Here is a 23,397-nt window from a genome sequence, read left to right as displayed (position 1 = left end):
TGCACCAACGCTACTGACTAGTAGTGTTGACAATATCGCAACATCTATAGGCCTTGTGCAGCAAAGCTCGTTAAATATAGGCTTTGTGGTTTCGAGGCGTGGCAGCACATTGGATCTTGTTAACGAGGCAGAGGGACTACTAGGTTGTGGTGTGATGATCTTGTTGGAGCTAGAATACTAAGGATTAGGACTGTATCACAGACCATAGCATCTCAGAAGCTTTCTCTTGTTACACCTGCTTTGACAGTCGCGGAGTTGAAGGTGTTACATGGCCTAGGCTCGTACAATAGGTTGCGGGTATGCAGTCCGGTCGAATGAGCACGATAGAGATGGAAGGCGCATAGGATCATAGAGACGAAGGAGAGTTCGAGTCTTCATCACATGGAACTTTGACATTAGTGGTTATAGTTTGACAATAGAAGACGGATGCCTCGGCAGTGATGGCTGTGTGACTAGCTGTAGATGCCAATGTTCGCGATGCGCAGCTTCCGGGCCACGCCTATGACATCACCGGGTCTTGTACGACTTCCCCAGGCTGACCCCCGCTTCCTAAAACTCAAGCAGCAGCTGTTTACCGCCCGATACGTTAATCCTAGAAACTTCGCAATCGGTCTTGCTATACCCACAGAAAGGTATATTCCCACATGGCTCTATGTCAACACACAGATCGCGTCGCGACACGCCTGCTCTTCCGGCGCATAACCTAGCAGTGCTAACAACTCACGGCTGTAGACTCACATAAAAACCAAAGCGACAGTTACCCTCACGATGTAAGTCATTCCACGAGTCGTTTACCGTACGATATCACAATGCGCACCACTCTTGTCTCACTCTTATTGTCTTCCACTTCAGTAGTCGAACGATGGTGTTGTAATGTCTTGCACATTCTCTTGCTAAGCAAGGATTTCGCGCGCATAACCCCAAATATTCGCTAATCACTTCTTGAAATTCCAGGAATCGGTCACTCTCAGTCCGCTCGAAGAAGGGCGGCGGTAGCGGCAGTGGGGAAAAGTCCGCGCCCAAGCACCGTTTCACGATGGCTTCCCTTAGAGGTACGCAGCAGCCGGAGCTTTCGAAGAAACTGTTCAAGATCATCAAATCTGAAAACCATGCGATTGGCGCCTACGAGGCTGCGGCACGTGAACGGGTCGGCATTGCTCAGCAGCTCTCGGAATGGGGTGAGGCCACAGAGGACGAGACGATCTCGGAGATTTCAGATAAGCTCGGAGTGCTGCTCGCAGAGATTGCCGAGCAAGAGGATATCTATGCACAAGCCTTGGAGGAATACCGAGGTGTCTTGAAGCAGATTCGCAACACAGAAAGCTCAGTGCAGCCGAGCCGAGACCACAAAACCAAGGTATGGCCTCTCGCTCTAGCCAGCGACTTCATACTAACCAGACAACAGGTGTCGGATGAGATCGCCAAGTTGAAATACAAAGAACCTCAGAGTACTAAGATTGTCCAGCTCGAACAGGAGCTTGTGCGCGCGGAGGCACAAAGCCTGGTTGCCGAAGCGCAACTCAGCAACATTGTACAGCAGCTCCACGAAGACTGTTATCACCCGCTGACCATTTCAGACTCGTCAGAAGTTCAAGGAGGCATACGACCACCACTTCGCAGCCACTATCGAACGTGCTGAGAAGCAAATCATCCTAGCCAAGCACGCTCGTCGTCTCTTGAACCTTGTCGACGACACCCCCATCGTCCCCGGCGATGTACACCCTCCGTTCGCAGAGGTAGAAGCAGCACGCCAGGTACTCACCGACGCAGAAGACGATCTTCGCCATTACCAGTTGGATGTTGAGCCTATCCATTCGAATGCAGGCAACCTCGGAGTGGGTGCAATGCCGGGAGCCCCCGTGTCAGGAGTTGGAGCGGGAGAAACAAGTGGAGTCCCCGTTCCAGAGTCTACTACGTACGAGAGTACGGTACGAAGCGAGAGTCCCGTAGGCGTGCAGTATGACAAGGCGGGTTCAGCTCCTTACCCCTTGGAGGAAGCGGATAGAGTGGAAAGGCAGCAGCAGGAGGTTCCTAGACAGGAAGTCTCCAACGTGGCTTGAAAGTGGAACGCGGTGGTGTCTGGGCATCTTTCTAGGAATCTTTGTTGCGTCCATGTGTACTAATGATTTGATACGTCTCTTGATTATTGTATTCTTTCCCGTAGCAAGACATGCTTCTGCAACGCCACGTATGCCCGCGGGTTTTCCGGTAGTGTCTAAGGCATATCCAGTATGCACATGGGTAAAACAAGGATATGGTATAGACGGGCGCCTGGAAGTAGGGATGGAAATGTAGTAGAGACCCAAGGGCGGCCGATGTAGGTCCCACCTCAACCCTAGAGTTGTCCGTGCACACGTTTTGGCGGGGACTCTTAGCGCGGAATGTGCCGTTCCCCAAGAAGACACATGGAGCTCTACCTCATCTCTAAATTCACGCGCAAGCCCACGAACACCGCCAATTTCTCCACCACTACTCCCCACCTCTTCCACTCACAGTCTCCGCTGCTGTAGCCATGGCGGACCGCAAGAAGAGAGATCGCTACGCAGCGGGAACAGGATACCAATTCGGCGCGAATACACAAGAGGCCGCCCAAGGAGCAGGAGTCCCCCCACCAGTAGTACCTGGCTATGGAGCTCCAGCGCCCTCATACGGTGCACCATCACCTGCCTATGGCGCTCCCTCTCCTGGGTTTGGCGCCCCCACCCCCGGCTACGGAGCGCCAGCCCAGGGCTATGGACAGCCTATGCCTCAAGATCCGAATGCCCTCAACCAGCAGTTCGGGCAGATGAACATAGGCCAAGGACAAGCAGCCCCTCAAGTTCAGCAGCCCGCCGCAGCTACTCAGCAGAACCAACTGTTCCCCTCGGACCTCATCGCGCAGCCCTTCCACGTCTCGGAACTATACAACCCTCCTCCTCCGATCAACCTGCCCTCCAACGCCGCAGCCACCCCCTCCGAGTTCGCGAACGAGTCGAGTAAATACCTGCGATGTACGCTCAACACTATCCCCACCAACCACTCGCTGCTCAAGAAGAGCAAACTTCCATTCGCGCTCATCATAAGCCCGTATGCTAGTCTGCACGACTCAGAGGACCCTGTGCCAGTAGTACACGATCAGGTCATTAGCCGTTGTCGACGATGCCGCGCCTACATTAATCCGTTTGTCTCGTTCCTAGACCATGGACACAGGTGGAGGTGCAACATGTGCAACCTGACCAACGATGTTCCCCAAGCATTCGATTGGGATGCAGCACAGCAGAAGAGCGTCGACCGCTGGCAGAGACCCGAGCTGAACTATGCAGTGACCGAGTTCGTTGCACCCCAGGAATACATGGTCCGCCCTCCACAGCCTCTGTGCTACTACATTCTCCTGGACTGTACCCAGGGAGCAGTGAACAGCGGACTTCTCGCTGTCGTCTCCAGGGTCATCAAGGAGTCCCTCGGCCGGATACCAAATGCAGACGGTCGGACACGCATCGGATTCATGGTAAGTTTTGGGTACAAACAACACAAGTCACCTGTATACTGACTCGGAATAGGCCGTCGATAATGGGCTACATTTCTTTGGTATCCCTCCAGACAACAGCGAATCTAATGAACCCCAACAACTCGTGGTTTCCGATCTAGATGAGCCCTACCTTCCCATGCCCTCGGACCTTCTGGTCAGCCTCAGCCAATGCCGCAACAACATTGAGACCTTCCTTGACCGCCTTCCGACCATGTTCCAGAACACACACGTCCCTGGATTTGCGCTAGGCTCAGCTCTCCGATCCGCACATAAGCTCATTTCCCCGCTTGGTGGAAAGTTGACCGTCATTGCCGCATCTCTGCCCAATGTTGGCCATGCAGCATTGAGCCCCCGAGAAGACAAATCATTATTGGGAACCGGCAAAGAAGGCAGTTTGTTGCAGCCTGCAAACAACTGGTACAAGTCGTTCGCCGTAGAATGCTCCAAGAACCAGGTTTCAGTGGACATGTTCCTGTTCTCCTCACAGTACCAGGATGTCGCAACCCTAAGCAACCTTCCGCGATTCACCGCCGGTCAGACATACTTCTACCCAGGATGGAATGCTGCAAGACAAGAGGATGTTGTCAAGATTGCAACTGAGTTGGCTGACTACTTATCTGCTGAGATTGGTCTAGAGGCTGTGCTCCGTGTGCGTGCTACCACCGGGTTGAGAATGTCCGCATTCTACGGAAACTTCTTCAACCGCTCGTCTGATCTCTGTGCCTTCCCAGCATACCCCAGAGACCAAGCTGTTGTAATCGAAGTCGCTATTGACGAGACAATCTCCAAGCCATTCGCCTGTCTACAGGCTGCTGTGCTTCATACTACTTCAAGTGGCCAGCGTCGTATCAGAGTTTTGACTCTTGCGGTGCCAACAACTGAGAGTCTAGCATCGGTCTACGCTTCAGCAGACGCACAAGCGATCACCACCTATTTCAGTCATAAGGCGGTTGAGCGAGCATTATCGAGTGGTCTTGATGCGGCGCGAGACGCATTGCAGGCCAAGGTCATTGAGATTCTGTCAACCTACAGGAAGGAGTTGGCAGGTGGAAGTATGGGCGGTGGTGGTCTGCAGCTACCACAAAATCTGCGCGCTCTCCCCATATTGTTCCTTGGTCTTATCAAGAACGTTGGTCTTCGTAAGAGCGCTCAGATTCCAAGCGATCTTCGATCAGCTGCTCTCGATCTCCTTTCTACACTACCACTGCGACTGCTTACACAGTACATCTACCCATCTTTCTACTCTCTTCACGACATGCCTGATGACGCTGGTGTACCGGAGCCTACTACTGGTCAGATTACAATGCCACCCGCATTGAACCTCTCTAGTGCAGCTATCGTCCCGTACGGCTTGTACCTCCTGGACGACGGTGTCAACCAATTCTTGTAAGTGCATATGCACATCCGCTGTTGATGCAGACTAACGTAGCTAGATGGATCGGCCGCGATGCTGTTCCAGCACTCCTGAACGATGTGTTTGGCGTCGAAGACCGTACACAACTGAAGCAGGGCAAGGCTTCATTGCCTCTCCTTGACAATGAATACTCGGAACGAGTTCGAGCCGGTAAGCCATTTTTACTGATGGTGTAGACCGTTCAAAGTGCTGACATGAGATAGTTGTGGAGAAGTCGAGGGATCACAAGTCGAAGGGCGTGGGTTCTATCACTCTGCCTACCCTGTATATCATCAAGGAAGATGGCGACCCAAGCCTCAAGCTATGGGCGCAGACACTACTCGTCGAAGACCGGGCAGACCAAGGAGAGAGTATTGTTCAGTGGATCAGCAAACTCCGGGAAAAGGTATACCAATGAGTCAGCTGCGTACTCGGAGACAACACTGACGTCTCACTTAGGTTGTGCAGTAAGCACCGACTACGTATGTGGGCACGTGTTGTTTAGGCGGTGTGGATTGAGCGAGTTGATTCCGCAGCATTGGCGTAAGATACGAAGAAGAAATCATCATTGTTTGGGGCGGTAGGTTCGTGACTGGGAGTCGCACCAAGCGAGTTCATGACTTATATAACAGTGCAATGTGATACCAGCTTTCATCATATCGTTCTTTATCGCCTCGGCTCAGTGCTCGTACTACGATTCGTGCGGCGAGGGTGCTGCCCGTCATTGCTACACGGCATGAATTGCATGGCGATGGAACATAGCGCTAGGCTGCCGTGCGAGTATTGGCGAGGGGTGAATGTGAACCTGAAGGTCGCAATCCACTCCAGGTCAACTCCTGGTGTATACAGCTCGGACGACTGCTGCTATTCGTAATCGATAGGACGTACCTCGGTACTAGCGCACGGGCTATCACGGTCCGTCCTGGCTGCTGGTGGCAGGTACCCATCGTTAGCTCGCGATTGAACGCGAGTAATGACCCCTCAACACCAGTGCCGCCATCGCCATCGCCACCGCTGCTGGCGGCGCATGCTTCCAGACATCTGGTCCGCCCGCTAATACAAGCCCGCATAGTTCGGTAAAGCTACTATTCTGGACACTGCGCTTCGCATGTACACTATGTGTTTCACCATGCTACCAGCTGCAGCAATATGGAAGACAAGTATTTTCTTTCGAGGTAACGCACGCTCCTCGTGTGGATAGGCACCTAAGCAACGTGTCAATAGCGATGCTGCGTCTCATCTAGGCACCAGAAGTGTAATCCTGGTAGTGCGAGTATACGAGACGAGCAAAGTATGGTACGGACCACGCAAAGAAGTGCAGATGACCACGATATCCACGATCCATGGTATCATCCCGCGTGCGTCCGTCATGTTCCACCGAATCATATTTTGCTTGCCAGGAACTAGTCGGGCCACTGGGTCCTTCGCTTTCTGTCAGCGTTTCCGAGCTATGGACTGTGATGGCAAACAACTGTCACGCACCGCCTATAGCCCAACGCCATGGGACAGACCATGTTCGCTGACCGCCTCGTTCAATAGCTTCTGGCGCCGTTTGCGCTGCAAGACGCAAAATTTGAGTCGCTGAAGTCCGGCAGAACCACGGATGCTAGTCTTTCGCTTCGGCAAGGTACAAAGGTACAACACTTTTCTGTGGACCTGGTCGAGTCCCCTTGCATCGGCGCTCGCCCACGCTGCTAGCTTGCAGCGCCTATCCGCGTCAACCAATTGCTTCGGCATGGCAGTGTCAGCTTTGTCTCGAGGCAGACGCCATGCCGGCCTGCTTATGATGATCTTGTCCAGCGCGCGCAACTTGCCTCTGAGGACCGGCCAGCGGCGCCGACGTTGCGATGCCATGGTCAGCCAACATGACCCCGATTTCTCTGATAGCACGTGAAACGCGGCAGTGGGCGTTGGTAGGTGTTTCGTCATCAATAATCAACTTGCGCATGCTCAGGTCCCGGCCACAACGCACGACCTAGGCCAAGTAGTCAGGTTCTGGCGAGCCATCGCTGCAAGCATGTGCTATGGCCGTTGTTAGCGACCGGAAACAGACAGTGGTATCCAGAGAGCCCCGCCGTGGGACATGGCACCGTGTTCTGCACCCATGACCGATAACTTGACTGCAGACAGGTGCTGCTCATCAGGGCTCGCAGATGATACTGTGGATGGTCTGACAGGCGGACGAGCATGCTCTGGGGCTGAGCTGCACCGCTTCATCATGTCTGGGTAGGCGGGCCAAGCCATCGCTAATTCCAAGGATCTGCAGGCAAGATGTGCCCTCGTCGCAAGGTGGATCGGACTCTAACCCCAGCCTTCTGCCAGGCCGTCCGTCCAGGGCGCACGACAAAGCCGCTAAGGTCCCGTCCTGTGCCTTACCAACCCCTCCTCGCATGCAGTTGCAACGCAATCGTGAGTTCGTCTGTAATCCCGTTCTCCTGCGTCCACACCTGTTCCTCTGCCTTCATACCCGGGTCTTGCACCGTCTAGCTGCATCGCTACAAGAGCCGCATCCTGCCGCTTCTGCTCGAGCCCTTGTGCGCATCGAGTGTGCGTCAAAGAGGGGCCAATCTCCCCGCCACCTGAGGCAGTCCATCCTGCGCCTTATCATACCCAGCCCAAAGTCCGAGTATCCGTGGTTGCTCAACCCTCACCACTGGTCAGCCTTTGGACGACCCCAACTTGACGATTTTACGACGCAACGATCGAACTTAACCAGACCTTGTAGATTTTCTTGACTTTGCTCGCTGGGCGCTGTGTCCGGATGTTGTTGCAACGCCGCTCTCTATTCGTCATCATCTCGTTTCAGCCTTCCCACACCCGCTCCAGCAAGGAACCACCCGCAGTATCACACTGATTGCGCCGCTGGAGGCAACCCGCCTGGGACCTGCGCTTGCATTAACGTCCCAGTCTTAGATCACTGGCGCTACCGAACCGTGTCCTGTCGTGTACGCCGTAAGCCATACGCGCCCCGTCACTGTAGAACGACCTGCGCAGCACGCTCACCACGACACGGAACAAGAGGTGGACATTGTAGACTGCTGGTCATCGGCCCCTCCAACATGTCTTCCTTCCAAGCAGTCAACACTACATTATCGGTTCCAGATCCGCCACAGGGCCGCCCAGGTGACGAGACGACGCCCACTACTCCTCGACCGAATAGCAGATTCTTTGCCGAATCGAAAGCGGCAGAGGAAATCCGCGCTGAAGACCCATCAGCTAAGACGCCTACACGTAACACCTTTGCGGGACTCGTTGGTCAGCGACCACTGCCTTCATCGCCTTTCACACCCGCCCGTGAGCTGAGCGAGACACCTTCAGCTTCGAACAAGAGTGAGCAGAGTAGAGAGGATTCGCATAGGTCAACAGCCTCCGGTCAAGACGTGCATATGGGCGATGGTGACGAGGACGACAAAGATGGATCGGACAACGATAGCGTGACTAGTGATTCGAACCGACCGTCCAAGAAGAAGAAGGGACAGCGCTTCTTCTGCACCGACTTTCCGCCTTGTAACCTGAGCTTCACACGAAGTGAGCACTTGGCACGGCACATTCGGTACGTCTTTCATCGTGCGTTGTCCCGCATTCGCTAATATGCTGTAGTAAACACACAGGTGAACGTCCCTTCCAGTGTCACTGCTCACGACGATTTTCACGTCTCGACAACCTGCGACAGCATGCCCAAACAGTTCACGTCAACGAAGATATACCCTCTGAATCGTTAGCCGCAACGGGCACAAGGTTCCAACGGCAGATCCGGACCGACCGAGTAAGACCACCTGGAAATCGTTCTCGAGCAAACACACTAGGCAGTACCGGAGGTCACAGCAGAGGTCACAGCAGAAACCTCTCTGCATCCAGTATAACCTCTACAATATCGACAATGAGTGTGGCACAATCACCAGACATTCGGCGACGACCCCCACCTTTGGCTATGGCTAGCGATGGTGGTGCAAGTGCAAGAGCACGCTTGTCGCTCAACACTATGAATGCATATGACCCACCCATGATAGGCAGTCCTGGGCCAGTGGAGTACGATACACAGTCCAACGCGCCTACAACACCTACTTCTGCGACATTCTCTACAGTTACTGGCAGCCCCGCTCGCTTCGGGTCTGCTATGCAGTCTCCCGTATCAAGTTCATCAAGGCCAGTCTCATGGGCTGGACCACCACCTCCGGGACGTCGCCAATCTATCTCTTCCAGTGGCAATCCTTTCTCCGGTGCACCAGGACAGGCTCCTCCTACCTACATTACGCCTCTGCAATCGACTGCTGCCCCTGCCTACTCAGCACAAAGCAGCGCATATGCAAGCCCTACAGTGTCTCAATTTCCAGATTCAAGGAGAGACTCGAATGCAGAGGCGGACTGGAGGCGACGAACTTGGCACCCAGGAGTTTATACTGGTCCTCGACCGGCGACTAGTGGACTTGGATACCACCAGACGCCGGATGCTCCACGCCCTCTTTACACCTCACAACCTGCTGCTTCTCAGACCACCAGACTTCCAGGCATCGAAAGCTTCGACCATGCTCCGCCTCCGCCTCCGCTACCTCGGCGTCAGCCAAGTCCGATGCAAGTTGATGCTCCGGCACGTCCGCTTACTTACCACGCGCCAATGGAGCACACGTCCAATAGAGGTCACCACAAACGAACGAGCATTTCATGGGAAATCGACCGTCTGAACATTGCTGGTCCAGGTTCCCAAAGTAATCAGTGGTCACAACAATACCCTGGCAGTGCAGGCCGAGCAAACGCTGCACGGCCCACGACAGCCCCTCATGGCTACTTCAGTCGTCAACCCTCCAATGTTCAGCCTATTCAGATTCCTTCAATTAACGCCTCGCCCAGAACCTCGCAGGAACAGCCAGTGACACCTCGAAAGAATAAGCGACAAGCCTGGTACAATGGACCTGTTAGTCAGCCGCAAAGAGCTATGCAAAGAACGTCACCCGAGGATTCCAGTAGCAGCGAAGGTGTGCCGACGCCAGGCACTATGATCGATTATCACCCTGCTATTGTCCACAGCAACGGGTATGTCGAAGCGCCAGCAGTTGTTGAAGATTACAAAACCGCGCCACCAGCGTCAATTATGGAGAGGCCCCACCCATTGCATTCACAGCCTCCGCAACATTACCACAGCCACAGCCTTTCGAGCTCGAGCTCAAGCTATCGCCCACAGCGCGAACCCGAGCGGGGACCCGCAACGTTCGGTCAGCCACTGCCGCAGACAGCCAACAACGACATGAGACGCTTAGAAGCGCTTGTAGCAGTGGCCACTGGCGAGCAGCAAGCCGTCGAGAACCGGTCTTAGGTCAGCTGATCGTTACCCACTGATCCACACGACACATCATCACATTACTTCAAACCTCACAAGTACGCGCAACGATGTCACGACTTGGAAGAACATAACGAATCTCCTATGATTGAACGCGAATTAAATATCTTGTTTTGCTCCAATAACCAATGACATGTCTCGGTCTTTGCTTTTTCCCCTTCAGCCTTTCCTCCAGAAATTTGCCAAAGGTGGGGGCTCTTGTTGTCGCTTTCCATATGATACCAATCGGAGCTTCTGCTCGAACTTCCTTGGGATACCCCGATCCGGCATATATTTTCCTTTGAGTCATTTCCTTTGTTTGTGTGTGTTTGGCTTTTTGCTGTCGTTTTAGGGATATACCAAATCGATCGTACAATAGCGGGAGTCTGGAGTTATTCTATTGGATTCTCTGTTTTGTCCTGACGCCTTTCTTCTTGGTCATGTTGTCATGCTGTTATTGCTGGAGAGTCACTGAAGGCGAACATTGGTAATGGCAGGAAGTCACTTTCTGGTAGAGAATCAGTAGCTGTCTTCGGACATTCTTAACATGCTTGTATATGCCTTTTAACACTTTACTTTGACATGTGGTTTGTATTGTGACGTGTTTGGTGAAGGTTCTGCTGACATGGAGCGCCGCTCTGGATATAGTCAATGCCTGCGCGTTTTCCCTCCCTCTTATTCATCGACCCCCAGAAATAGCGCCCGGTTCAGCGTTTGTATGCTTCTCGTCGAGTGAACTCGAAGTACGCCTACCTGTTTGCATCGAGGATCAGCCCCAATGACACTCGAGACGTTAGTTGTGGTGAGCCTGTGTCATAACATACACTGTCTGTGCATCTTAGCGTGGCTTTGAAAGTGGCGGCCCCGTTGCCGTAGAAACATGGAACGTTTCGGGCAAAGCGTGCTATTTCCCGTGCAAGCCCCGCGTACTCTATGCCCAGTGTATACACATCCGATTCGAGCAACAACGACAGCAGGTAAGACTCTTGGTTCTGTACCTGGATTTTGATACCCATCTTTTTTCTTCTTGTTTCTTTGTGATACCCCTACCGGCGCCATGGGTTCCGACGATCTTATTGACTTCGAAGTCATTGAGAATCAAAAGGAAAACATCCAGAGTCTGCCCAGCGGACGTTCCGCAAGAGCGCTCGCGCAGCTTTACACGCCACCGTTGACTTCGGCCGCTGGCCAAACTCGGTCCCCGTCGCAGATGCAAGATGAACACAGCGCAACGCGCCTCGGATTCGAGAAGGAGCTCATGGCGATTGATGACTCCGACGACCCACTCGATGTCAGTAGGACCAATACACGAACTGCATGTGGTGAGACATGTACTGACCTTGTGCACACGAATCCAGATCTACACCCGCTATGTAAAGTGGACGCTTGAAGCATACCCATCCGCACAAAACACACCTCAGTCGCAACTTTGTCCGCTCCTCGAGCGCGCAACGAAAGCCTTCCAATCCTCACCGGAGTACAAGAACGACGCGCGCTACCTCAAGCTCTGGCTGCACTACATTCACCTCTTCTCAGATGCGCCGCGGGAGACGTTCGCCTACCTGGCGCGACACAATATTGGAGAGAACCTTGCGCTGTTCTACGAAGAATTTGCGGCCTGGTTAGAAGGCGCAGGCCGCTTCACACAGGCAGAAGAGATCTACAACCTGGGCATCGACCGTGAAGCCCGCCCAGTGGAGCGCTTGATTCGCAAGTACGGAGAATTTCAGCACCGTCTCGAAAGCCGCCCTCAGGAGGCTCCCGAACCTTCAAGCCCCGCACTCCCCGCCGTTCGTCCAGCCCTTGCCGCTAAGATGGACCCTTTTGCGCTTGCGTCACCCAGTGCGCCGAGCCCACAACCACAGAGCCAGCCGAAGACCGCCGGAGGTGCATCTCGCTCAGGAAAGCCCAAACTTGCAATCTTCTCGGACGGTGATGATGCCGCAAGACCTGGCTCGACAGGCAGCACAGAGGGGTGGGACAGCATTGGATCGCTCGCAGACCGCAAGAAGGAAAACGTGACCGAAGCACGCCCCTGGGCCGGTGAGACTCTGAAGGTTGGAAAGAAGAACACTGGCGTTCCAAAAATGTCGATTTTCAAGGATGAGGTGAGTTGATCTGCCTACATCAGCCCCTCCATATATTTACGATCACAGGACTAATTGGTGGGCGTTTGCCATGCATGTATTCAGACCAAATCGAATCCCAATGACGAAAATGTCAGCCCCCACCCATTGCGTGAACATCAACAAGCGGTCAATCCAAGGACGGGCAGACTTGAAGTAGTCTTCGTAGATCTAGAGCAGGTTTACCCTAACCATGAAGATCCTATGTCGGAGGAGTATTCATTTGAAGAACTGCGAGCTAAGTACAGGGGGTGGATAGACTATGATTGGGATGCCATTCGCCGCAAAGAGCAGGAGCGGGCAAAGAAAGCAGCCGAAGAGGAAGTGGTTGCTGAACGACCAAAGACCAAGACCGCACCTCTAGCGCCTAAACAGGATCATGAACAGCCCCCCAAGCCCAAGACTGTACCCTTGAAAGGTAGTGTTGATGATGACATGGGTAATGACGAAAATGCGCCACCTTCACAAGCAGATGTAGACAAAGCAAGGGCAGCTAAGAAAGCCAGACGAGAAGAGCGGGCCAACAGGACTAGGAAGATCAAAGTTATGGAAGCCAAAGAAGTTCGCGGAGAGACTCAGACAAGTAAGTCATCGGCTGGACATCTGGTTGTCACTTGTATACTAACAAGGAACAGTCCAAGCCAACTTGGATTCTCCGGCGAAGCCAAAGATACGGCGAAAGAAAACTGGCCCGGAAACGACAATGACCCTCCACACCAAGGAGGCCATGGACGAGATATACGATATTTTCAACGAACCACTAAAGAACGCTGACGAGGAAGTCTCTGAGGTCCAAAGCGGTGAAGAAAGCAGTGGGGACGATGAGGATGATTATACGAGTGGAGCCGAAAGTACTGCTACTGGTCGCATATCGTGCGCTACGAGCGAATTCGGAGACGAGACAACAGTGGGAGATTTCACACTCGGCACTAGGGTTCTCAACACTGAAGAAGAGGAAGAAGAAGAGGAAGATGACGAAAGTGATGCCAATGATTCAGACACCAAGAGTGCCTCTGCATGGTCAGACTTCACTGAGAGCAAACACGTGCCTAAGGATCATGAAGACGATGGATCAGATGATGAGTCCGAACATTCCGAGCATTCTCATGACGACTCGTTTGATGAGTTGACACGTCCAGACGTCGACTCCGAACAGCAACGCGAATCTGATGTAGTCACCCCTACCTCACCTTCAGCACCTGCCTCACTACCTACTCGCTTTGTCCCTGTCCCACCAGAAGACTATGTCCCAGCAATGCAGCCCTATCGAGACCCGATACAGGCTGCGAACAATCGGTTGCCATTCATGACACCTATTGTTGAGAAAACGGAGTCGTCCTTGGGCATCGCCACTGCTTATGCACAGAAGGACTATTTTAGCGCTGCTACCAAGACGCCGTCAAGATCGAAAGGTACAACGGAAATTCTTGAGGATGACGACGAGGATGAGACTTGCAGTAGTCCCTTTGCAGATCTCTTAAGTCAAGTTATTGACGGTTCAGGGAAAGTCGCGAAACTCGCCCTGACAGAATCGAAGCCGGTACCCAAAGAGCCCATCGCGGAACCGCAACGGAAACCGTTGGCTGCAAAGGAGGTCCCGTCTAAAGCACCAAAGGCTAGTGGTCCAATCATCAAAGATGCACAGTGTAATCCCGTAGACGAGAACGTCCGCAAGACCATTCTGCAAGAAATCCAGCCGCCACTAGATAGCTACGACGGATACTACGCAGACACCGAGGAGAGCTACGGAAAGGGTGCTGATATACGCAAGTACACCAAGTCCATCAAAACAAGCAAGGCAGAGAAGACTTCCACAAACCTTGCTCTCTGTCCTACTCTGCAGTTCCCGGGAACAAAACGGACATATGCCGTTAAACGTGAACTTGGCAAAGGAGCTTTTGCGCCAGTGTATCTGGTAGAGAGCAAAGATTCCGGGGATGAGGACGACGAGAATCAACCTTCGCAGATGGGCAAGGGCGAATTCGGCCTAAAACGGAAGGATCTGGAAGCTATCAAGATGGAGGATCCACCAACGCCATGGGAATTTTACATTATGCGACAAGCCAAGCGACGACTAGGCGTGTCTCGAGCGGCTGATTCGATCGTTTATGCGTACGAGATGCACGTCTTTAAAGACGAGTGTTATCTTGTGGAAGAGTATCGAGACCAGGGTACTCTTTTGGATCTCGTAAACCTCTCTCGTGGGGAAAATGGTGTCATGGACGAGCAACTTGCCATGTTCTTCACTATCGAGTTATTCCGCACGGTGGAGGCCCTTCATTCCAAGGGTGTGATACACGGTGACCTCAAGTCTGACAACATTCTCGTTCGGTTTGATGCCTTACAAAAGGACGAACATTGGGACTCGGAGTACAAGCGCGACGGGCGTGATGGTTGGTCTGCGAAGGGTGTCTCGCTGATCGATTTCGGCCGTGGCATTGACATGAAGGCCTTCAAGCCAGATGTACAGTTCATCGCAGACTGGCCTACTACAGAAGCCGACTGTGCAGAGATGCGCGAACTGCGTCCTTGGACCTACCAGATCGACTATCACGGGCTTGCTGGCATAGTCCACAATCTGCTATTTGGCAAGTATATCTCTACAATAGCTGAGCGCGGCGCAACTCTCGGTGCTGGCGCGACCAAAACGTACAAGATCAAGGAGAGCTTGAAGCGATACTGGCAGACGGAGATTTGGCACGAGTGCTTCGATCTGCTTCTGAACCCGCTCATGCATCTTGATGGTGAAGAGGGGAGAAGATTGCCGGTACTGAAGGGCATGAAGCAAGTCAGAGAGCAGATGGAGGCGTTCCTCGAAAGCAATTGCGAGAAGGGTGTCGGCCTGAAGGTTCTGATAAGGCGCATGGAGGAAGGTGTCAAGAAGAGGTAAAGTTACACTTTTGCCCGTTTGTATACCGTTCTGGGTTTGGATTGTTTTCTAGGCGTTGTTGGATAGACGATACCACAGATGAATGACGCTAAATGACTATGCACTTTTGCACTCATGCGTTCTTGCTTTGCTTCATCTTGAGATCAGGTTGAAGTGCACCGCCACAGTAGAGGTAAAGGTGACGAGGGGGAGGGGCCCGTCCGTGCGTAGATGCCTTGAGCTCGCGGGGAGCTTGACACCTCCGCCTGTACAAACAATTGAACTCAAAGATCGTCTTGCAGCAACAACGCCTTCTCCCTCACTGCCTAATCCGACCCCTGCTTCCAGCTACAGGAAGTTTACTGGAAGTCGATTCAACATATTGCACTAGGTGTCCACTGGCAATAGTAACACGATACCCCACCTCGCCGCCCGCCGCCTTGTATACGTGCTCAATCTACGACATCCCTCCACGCTGCCGCGACCATGTCGGCCGAACTCACCACCATATTGCTTTCGTTCCAACCGGACAGCCCAGAGCTCGTGAAGAGACGCGATTACGACACCAAGGCCCGCCATTTCGTCTCACAACTATCCAACATCTCATCGACATCTTGGACCAAGGGCGCAGATACACAACAAGATGTTCTCTCGGTAAGGAAAACATATCGTATCGGCCTGCAAACAGCTGACTTTCTAGATACTTAACCCTGCCGTCAACTCAATAGCGTACGCCTTTGCCCTCCGCCACCGAATCTCTACCTTGGTCGAGAAGAGAAACATCCCAGACACACTGCAGCCCGGAGGTTCATTATGGAATCAGCTAGTACTATTTCTCGAGACTGCGGATCCTGTACAGCTGCGATATGTTGGCAAGGAATGGAGAACACTGGTAGAATATCTAGAGCAAATTACGCGCGCATGCGGATCGGTATGCTCAACGAGACGCTTTCTGCTAGGAAGAGATACTGACGACTATAGCCGAGCCTTGCTATTTCACCGATGCGGTCAGCTATGACCCGGCTCGACCCTACTACAGGCACCTTCACTTCAATTCACCTCCTCTTCGTACAGCTATGTTGCGAGACACGATCGTACGCGGCCGCCGAACCCATCCTCGACAACTACATTCACACTATTCCTCTGAGGATGCCGACCGTTGCCCGTGACGGCCTGGAATACTCAGTGCCATGTGCGGATGTCGCGAGTAGCGGAGAGTATATACATCAGCATTCTGGGCATTCAGAAAAGTTCTCAGTGTCAGAAATAGAGGAATACTACGTTCTAGGAGCCCAAGCATATCTGGGAATTCGCCAGTTCAAGAAGGCGCAACATTTCCTCGAACATGTGTTGGTCATACCTACGGCCAACACCGCGAACGGTCTGATGCTGGAGGCGTATAGGAAGTGGGCGTTAGTGAGCTGTCTTGTCGGGGGAAAGGTATGTCACAGTTGAGCAGTCTGCAATGGAACGAGCTGACATGCGCAGATGGGGACTTGCCCACGTACTTCGAACGGCAATGCGATCAAGAATATCAAGGCTGCTTCGAAAGCATACGAAGCTTTGGCAGAGGCGTATGAGGAACTGGATAACATGTCCAAGCTGAAGGCCCAAGTGCAAGCAGGGTCTGAGATCTGGGCAGAGGTATGGTTATGAGACACTACAAAACGTTCACGGTTTGTTGCGCACACGCTGACAAGACATGTAGGATGGCAACACAGGCCTCGTCAACGAGCTCATCAGCAGCCAAACGCGGGCCTACGTTTCGCGGCTATCACGGACATACTCGGCAATTCCAGTCTCAAACATTGCCAGCCACTTGGGGGCTTCCGCGGATGAGATCGCCCGATACATTGACACATTGATCAAGGATGGGCACCTGAACGCACGACTAGAGGAGACGGACAAGTCGAACGCGGGGATTGTACTACGTTTCTTCTTAGACCCAACACAGGGGCCTCTAGCCAAGAGCGAGAAGCAGCAACAGCAAGCGCTGTTTGAGCAGACGCGTCGTACCAACATGCTCGCCGAGCAAGTCAAGGATGCCGACTACCGACTGACGCTCACCAAAGAGTACGTCGAGAATCAGAAACGGTTGAGTAAGCGGCAGAGCAACAACAACGGCGATGCTATGGACACAGCATGGGACGACAGCCTCGAGGCAGAGGAGGACATGATGGTTGATCTCCACTGAAGAAAAACAGCGATGGAGTAGGCATATGACATGTGGATTACAAGCTCACTGCAAGATGGACGGGTGGAGCTTATGCGGCTAGTGGTGCTGCGATTGATTGTTTTGCAGGGTTGAGCATGAGCAGTGTCCATGAAGGCGATAACGGTAATGCATGAAACGAGAGATGGTGGACCCGAATGGTAGACGTGATCATGGTCAGACCACGAAGGCTGGCAAGTAGCCTGGAGGAGGCTGCGGAGAGGCGAAAACGACTATAAATGTCGTGCAGACGGTTGGCTCATCGTGGCGTGCAGAGGAGCAAAAAGAAATCACAAAGCCACCAATGTCATGTATGTGAGAAGATGGGTGACGGAGTTTTGCTTGTTGCAGGTGCTTTTCGTGTCAGACAAGTAGGCGTGTGTCAGTATCAGGTCATTATCACTATCGTATGCGCGAGACAACCGCGATGCTGGGACCGCGTGTTTGATAGCTATGGGGCTTGGCGCGCGTGGCAAACGGACCGATACGGCACATTGCGATGTTCGGGCGTCGGGCTGCCATGAGCGCGATGGCGAACGCGTTGGGTTGTGTAAATGTTGACACGAGGATTCTTTTGACTTGTTTGCCAGGGCAACAATGCCATTCCGAAACATGGCAAAGGCGATATCGCATTTGGCTGCCGCAGCGTAGGAGGCGTTGCGGGAGTAGGCAATGCATGTTTGTTTTTTTGCTACGTGGGAGATGGAAAATGGAGATGGGGGTGCGGGGAACAGGGAAGAAGCATGATGTACTGTATGCGCAGACTAGAAGATGGACTAGGAACGATAGATCTACAATGGAGAGATGAGAGGACAGTAGGGCATGTTTCTAGTGGGAAAGTAAGTCAGGAACCCAGTGTGGAATGCAGGCAGGCAGACTGTGGGCGTCCATCAAGCGCAGCCACAAGGCTAGTCGATAGGGCCAGGTCCTAGTCAGTTCCTGCAGCAGAGGCCAGGATGCAATTGGGAAGACGAGTCTGAAACGCAATGTCGCGGGCAGAGGGTGATGGACTCAGGCACCCCCAACAGGCGGCGCACGAGTCAGGACGACGACTACTTCGCCGACGCGGTGCGCTGGGCCCCTGAAGCAGAGCGGTTGCGTGCAGCACAGAGTCGCTGGTCTGAGTCGGGTGTTCGTCCGGAGCATGGGAGGAGAGGGAGCCGGGTCGGCCGGACAGGGGTATCTGGCATGGGCAGACTAGGCCGAGTTTGGAAGACCCCTTCTCCTTGGCGGCATTGTCGCTCCACAGGGCCGTCTCTCGTCGCTGTACGTACGACATATTCAAGATAGACAGCACCATTGCACGACAGCACCGAAGACGCCGCCCGCCACGCCTCGCCGCATCATCGCCGCTTGCCCCAGCGCGTTCCTGCTTGCGGCAACCATGCCTGCATGCGCATTGCATTAACCGCTGGCTTGGCCTGAGACACGCATTCCTGCCTCGACGGGAGTCGACTGCTCCAACATGAATACCACGACCGCCCAACCGGATAATCCCTCGCACCGCCGCCAGTCGTCGCGCAGTGGCTCCATCTCGTCGTCGTCGCTGCACCGGTCCGCCTCGCTGAGGGACTCCAACGCGGAATCGCCGTCTTCGTCCACCAAACCCCCCCACAAGCGGGCCACACCGCCCCCGGCCTCGTCCAGACGCCGCTCCAGCGCTGCCAACGGCGCAGCAGATGGCATTGCAGCCTCGCGGGACGGCCCAACTGCCTCCAACACCCTGAACCGCTGGTCTCAGACCACCACGACCGCCAGTCGCGACCAGCAGGAGCGGCGCGACACACACCACCAACACCCGCACGCCAACCACCACCACCACCCCAGTTTCTCGCGCAAGCTGAGCATCACCACCACCCTGCCTGCCACGACGCCCACCACCGCCAATGCATCTGCACCGCACCCCAAGTCGCCCTCACGCTCGCCTACGTCGAGTCCCCGCCGACACCGCCCTCGCTCCCCCATCTACGACCCCCCGTCGTCTGTGACGGCGCCCCCAAAGATACCCTCGCTGCCCCCGATACTCCTGCCCTCAACCGTCTACGACCCCAACACTCCCACGAGCACCTCGACTACCAACAACTCGCCCTCTGCGTCCAGCCTCTTTACCCCGAACCTGCTCTCCGGAAACCAGCCACGCGACTACTTCAACTCGAAACCCACGCAGCCCCCGCCTGGCCAGCCGCCTCCCTCGCGCACCACAAAGGCTGAAAGAGTGTTGGGCAAGTCGCCTCTCGGGTCGCCTGCGGTCCTCCACGAGGCCGACTCCACTTCGGGCCCAGGTCGGCCCTCCACAGGACGAAGACCCTCGATCGCTGCGGCACCCAAGGAGAACGCCCAAAAGCCCCCGCCGAGCGCGGGTCACAGGCAGGCCGCCTCACGGGACCACTCGAGGAGCCAGAGCAGAGAACAGTTCAGATCCGCCAGCAGAACCCACGCGCGGAGCCCCAGCAGGGATCACCTTCGCAGCGAAAGCAACGCCAGCGCTAGGCTAGACGACGGCCACCAGGGCACTCCTCCCCGCACACGCGAGCGGAGGGAGAAGGACAAGAAGACAATGCTGTCGCGCGCCCTGCAAAAGGCCAACACAGCTGTCCTGCTCGACAATGCGCAAAATTTCGAGGGCGCCATGGAGGCGTACGAGGATGCCTGCAAGCTCCTCCAGCAGGTCATGATCCGCAGCTCGCAGGAGGAGGACAGGCGGAAGCTGGATGCCATTGTAAGTTACGCCTAAACCTTGTCCAGAACCCCGGTGCTAACCCAGGTAGCGAGTAACCTATACCAACCGCATAGAAGAGCTACGACGATTAGATCCTGGCTACACTAATCATAGTGGCAAATCGCTACCGGCTCGTCCTATGAGCGGGGAATCGCTGGACGAACACCGCTCAATGCTGCTCCTGGATGACGACGAGCCGCCTGCAGTCATTGAGACTGCCACAGTATCCCGCATAGTTAACGACCGTTCCATATATGATACCCCCTCCATGGGCGAGCCAACATCGGCTCCCTCACAGCAATTGCCCCTTCGTTCAGGTTTCGAAGGTCCTCGTGAATCTGTCATATCCACAGCTATCCGCGATGTGCAAAGAGGCATGCAGAACCCACAGTTCAACCTTCAGCCCCCGCCTGGGCGACTTGCCCCTTCTACCTCGTCTGTCCGATCTTCCACTGCCGAGTCAATGATGGACCGTGTATACATGCCTCCGCCACTGTCTCCAAAGCGGTCCAAGTCTCCCCTCCTTAGCGGAAAGGCCGATTCTGAGCCCGGGGAATATGGCCGGTTACTGCAACCGCAACAGACAGTCAAGACGAGCCATCAGCGAGTACACAGCAACGAGTCAACATCATGGCTTGATACTATAGACGAGTCTGGAGGCTCGTCGTGTTCATCCTCAGTGCACTCCATGTCTCCTGGAGGAGTACGCCGAAAGCATCTACGAAACGCAAGCGGAGGAACCGAGGCAGAATTCGACGCGGCGCTTGATGCAGCTGTCGAAGCTGCGTACGACGACGGCTACGAACCTTATGAAGACGACATGTCCACCCCTGCGGATATGATAGCGACGAAGCTGCGAAACGTGGAACTAGCCAAAGAGCGCGTACGTGAAGCCGAACGGGAAGAAGCTATCGCTGCAGCCAAGTATCGTTACAAGGAGACGCAGCTTCGGAGCGAAGGACTCCCACACGTGCGCGAAAGTGCTGAGATAAGATTCAACGACGAGGCGGATGAGGAAGAGCGGTTATTGGATGAGATGACGAGAGAGTATATGCTCGATGGCTTCGATTTCGATCTACAGACAAAGTCGTCATTACCGCGGCAGTCGGACTCGAGTGGCTTTTCTGGAAGCACGTACAACAGCTCAGTATCCTCGCACAGAACGACGGGTGGTACATCACTTTCGACGGTTGCGGAGGTGATACACCCGACATCCAAACAGTCATCCGCACATGCCCCTCCCTCCGCGCCTGCTCCTTCTGGTGCTTTGCCTGCATTACCTCCTGTTCCGGAGTCACAAGCATCGCAAACAATTGACACAGCAGAAATTACACCACGACCAACCACCGCAACCAAGGACGCAGCCTCAGTACGAAGCCGGAGACTGTCAGGCCAAAACGCAAAGTCTTTGAAAATCGAGACTTCTGTACCACCAGTCCCGCCAGCACCGCATACGGAGAAGCCTCCGGTGCCAGCTAAGGATGCGCCTACCGATCTTCCTGTCCAGCCCAAGTCTGCGGCACCAACATTCAGCACTACTAAGCCAACATTAGACTCCGCGTTCAAACTGCCCGCGCTGCCGCAAGCGTCCCAACAATCTGGCCTCCGAGCTCCATCGCCTCAGCCTCCCCTCTACAGTCCTGCCGAGACTGCTGCCACTGTTTCACCAGCGACGCCCGCCCTTGGTCATGCTGTATCCAATGAGGCTGGTCTTGTGCCAGGTTCACCAAAGACTGGGAAAACCTCAGCCATGGGAATCCGGAAGAACAAGTCCTCTCTTAGCCTGAAGCAGCGCAATCTGTCAATATCCAGTCCAGATGGCTCAGATGCGTCCATTGGAACGCCACTCAGCACGACCTTCTCCATCACGGGGCGGAAACCCAGCAATGCCGGACTAGCAATGCCAACACCTAGTATCCCCACATTCAACGTTGATGGTCTACCGAGTGGAGGGATGCACTTGTTTGAAAGTGATATTCACTCACCGTTTTCGCCCGGTTCGCCAAGCCCAGCTGTCACAAACGCACCGATACCCTTGGAGCCATGCCCGGATTCGTATCTACTGAGACCGTTCTGGCTAATGCGATGCTTCTATCAGACGATTGCACATCCCCGCGGTGGATACCTCTCAACTAAGCTTTTTATTCCTCGCGATGTCTGGCGAGTAAAGGGCGTTAAGCTAAAGAACATCGAGGACAAGACTGCCAACTGCGATATGCTTACAGCTGCCTTGCAGAAGCTAGCGTCTGTGGATACGAACGATGCAGACGCTGTACTTGATGAGATGCAGTCTCTGGAGCTAGTGCTTGATCAGGTACAAACCCAGCTAGCGAAGAAACTAGGCAACGAAGTCGGTGTGCAGTCCGTAACTGCACTTTTCAGAGACGCGACTACAGTTGGCGAAGGTGCGGCGTCAGCTGATGGTGTCGGAAAGCATGGGTCTCAAGACCACACTGCCAAGGGTGCTGTTGCTCAGGGCAAGTCGTATCTTGCATCTTGGCGGAAACTCCGATCAAAGAACTCCGGCGTCAACCTTGCTGGCATGGCCGGCGGTACCAAGGGTGCTGAAGTACCCAAGGACAGTCTAGTCATGTCGACGCTTCCCATGACAAACCTCCCAAGCATTCGCTTTGCCAAGCGAGACATTTCTGGTGTTGTGTTTGAGGGTCCCAATGCAAGCTATATGGGTTCTTTGGCGCGGTTGTTCGATGCGGTCCAGATACTAGGTATGCTTTCACATCTTCTCACCATGGTGCGTATACTAATAAAATCCCTTAGACCAAATCGCACGCCAAGTCGAAGATCCAGGTCTCAAGCATTCCTCCCCTACACATGTCGGTCTCGAGCTATCCACACGCCACGCCGCCGAGTTCTTCGGTTTCTACATCTGTCGGTTTGTCCTTACCGATGTCACCCTGATGCTGGATAAATTCATCAAGAGAGGTAGTGAATGGGTTTTGGTTTAGGTCCTAAGAAGACCTTGATGTGATGTGTTTTAATGTATGGTTTGGTAATGAGATGAGACTTCTTTTCAAGCGTTCCCATCACCCATGCTTCCTTTTCTGATGGACCGAAAGATGATTATGAATCAAGAGGAGGACAAAGAAGAGGATAAGGTTGGAAAGAAATGAAGGATGGCATGGAAGGGACTGGTGTTGGGTTTTCTCTAGTCAAAGTCATGAGGTTATGGATCGTTTCGCCTTGTTGAAGCGCCGGATGGTGCTAACTTGGCTTTGTTTCAATGTTGTCGTTGTTT

At 53.9% G+C, this 23,397-nt stretch overlaps 5 protein-coding genes across 5 annotated transcripts; all 5 read left to right on the top strand.

Annotated features, from left to right (window-relative positions):
• Positions 1-462: 462 nt before the first annotated feature.
• Positions 463-5,319, top strand: GT037_008680 (protein transport protein sec24; the record flags this gene model as incomplete). The annotated part of the gene is made up of 9 exons (XM_038933727.1): positions 463-654; positions 733-770; positions 955-1,357; positions 1,406-1,531; positions 1,578-1,923; positions 2,496-3,487; positions 3,540-4,894; positions 4,942-5,072; positions 5,126-5,319. The coding sequence occupies 9 exons, from the start codon at positions 463-465 to the stop codon at positions 5,317-5,319; spliced, it is 3,777 nt and encodes a 1,258-aa protein (XP_038783692.1).
• Positions 5,320-7,291: 1,972 nt separating this feature from the next.
• Positions 7,292-10,212, top strand: GT037_008679 (uncharacterized protein; the record flags this gene model as incomplete). The annotated part of the gene is made up of 3 exons (XM_038933726.1): positions 7,292-7,622; positions 7,896-8,454; positions 8,502-10,212. 3 exons carry the CDS (start codon positions 7,292-7,294, stop codon positions 10,210-10,212), a joined length of 2,601 nt encoding a protein of 866 aa, XP_038783691.1.
• A 1,060-nt stretch (positions 10,213-11,272) lies between these two features.
• On the top strand, positions 11,273-15,231 carry GT037_008678 (uncharacterized protein; the record flags this gene model as incomplete). The annotated part of the gene is made up of 4 exons (XM_038933725.1): positions 11,273-11,506; positions 11,574-12,323; positions 12,408-12,924; positions 12,977-15,231. The coding sequence occupies 4 exons, from the start codon at positions 11,273-11,275 to the stop codon at positions 15,229-15,231; spliced, it is 3,756 nt and encodes a 1,251-aa protein (XP_038783690.1).
• Positions 15,232-15,696: 465 nt separating this feature from the next.
• GT037_008677 (uncharacterized protein) lies at positions 15,697-17,404 on the top strand (the record flags this gene model as incomplete). Its single annotated transcript, XM_038933724.1, has 5 exons — positions 15,697-15,864; positions 15,911-16,141; positions 16,192-16,650; positions 16,699-16,854; positions 16,919-17,404. The coding sequence occupies 5 exons, from the start codon at positions 15,697-15,699 to the stop codon at positions 17,402-17,404; spliced, it is 1,500 nt and encodes a 499-aa protein (XP_038783689.1).
• A 1,483-nt stretch (positions 17,405-18,887) lies between these two features.
• Positions 18,888-23,107, top strand: GT037_008676 (mit domain-containing protein; the record flags this gene model as incomplete). Its single annotated transcript, XM_038933723.1, has 3 exons — positions 18,888-20,141; positions 20,191-22,867; positions 22,920-23,107. 3 exons carry the CDS (start codon positions 18,888-18,890, stop codon positions 23,105-23,107), a joined length of 4,119 nt encoding a protein of 1,372 aa, XP_038783688.1.
• Positions 23,108-23,397: the final 290 nt, after the last annotated feature.

Source organism: Alternaria burnsii (genome assembly GCF_013036055.1).
Source record: "Alternaria burnsii strain CBS107.38 chromosome Unknown 744, whole genome shotgun sequence".
Classification (NCBI taxonomy): Eukaryota; Fungi; Ascomycota; class Dothideomycetes; order Pleosporales; family Pleosporaceae; genus Alternaria; species Alternaria burnsii.
The sequence above is the reverse complement of the archived record's forward strand: the minus strand, read 5'-3'. Positions and strand labels throughout refer to the sequence as shown.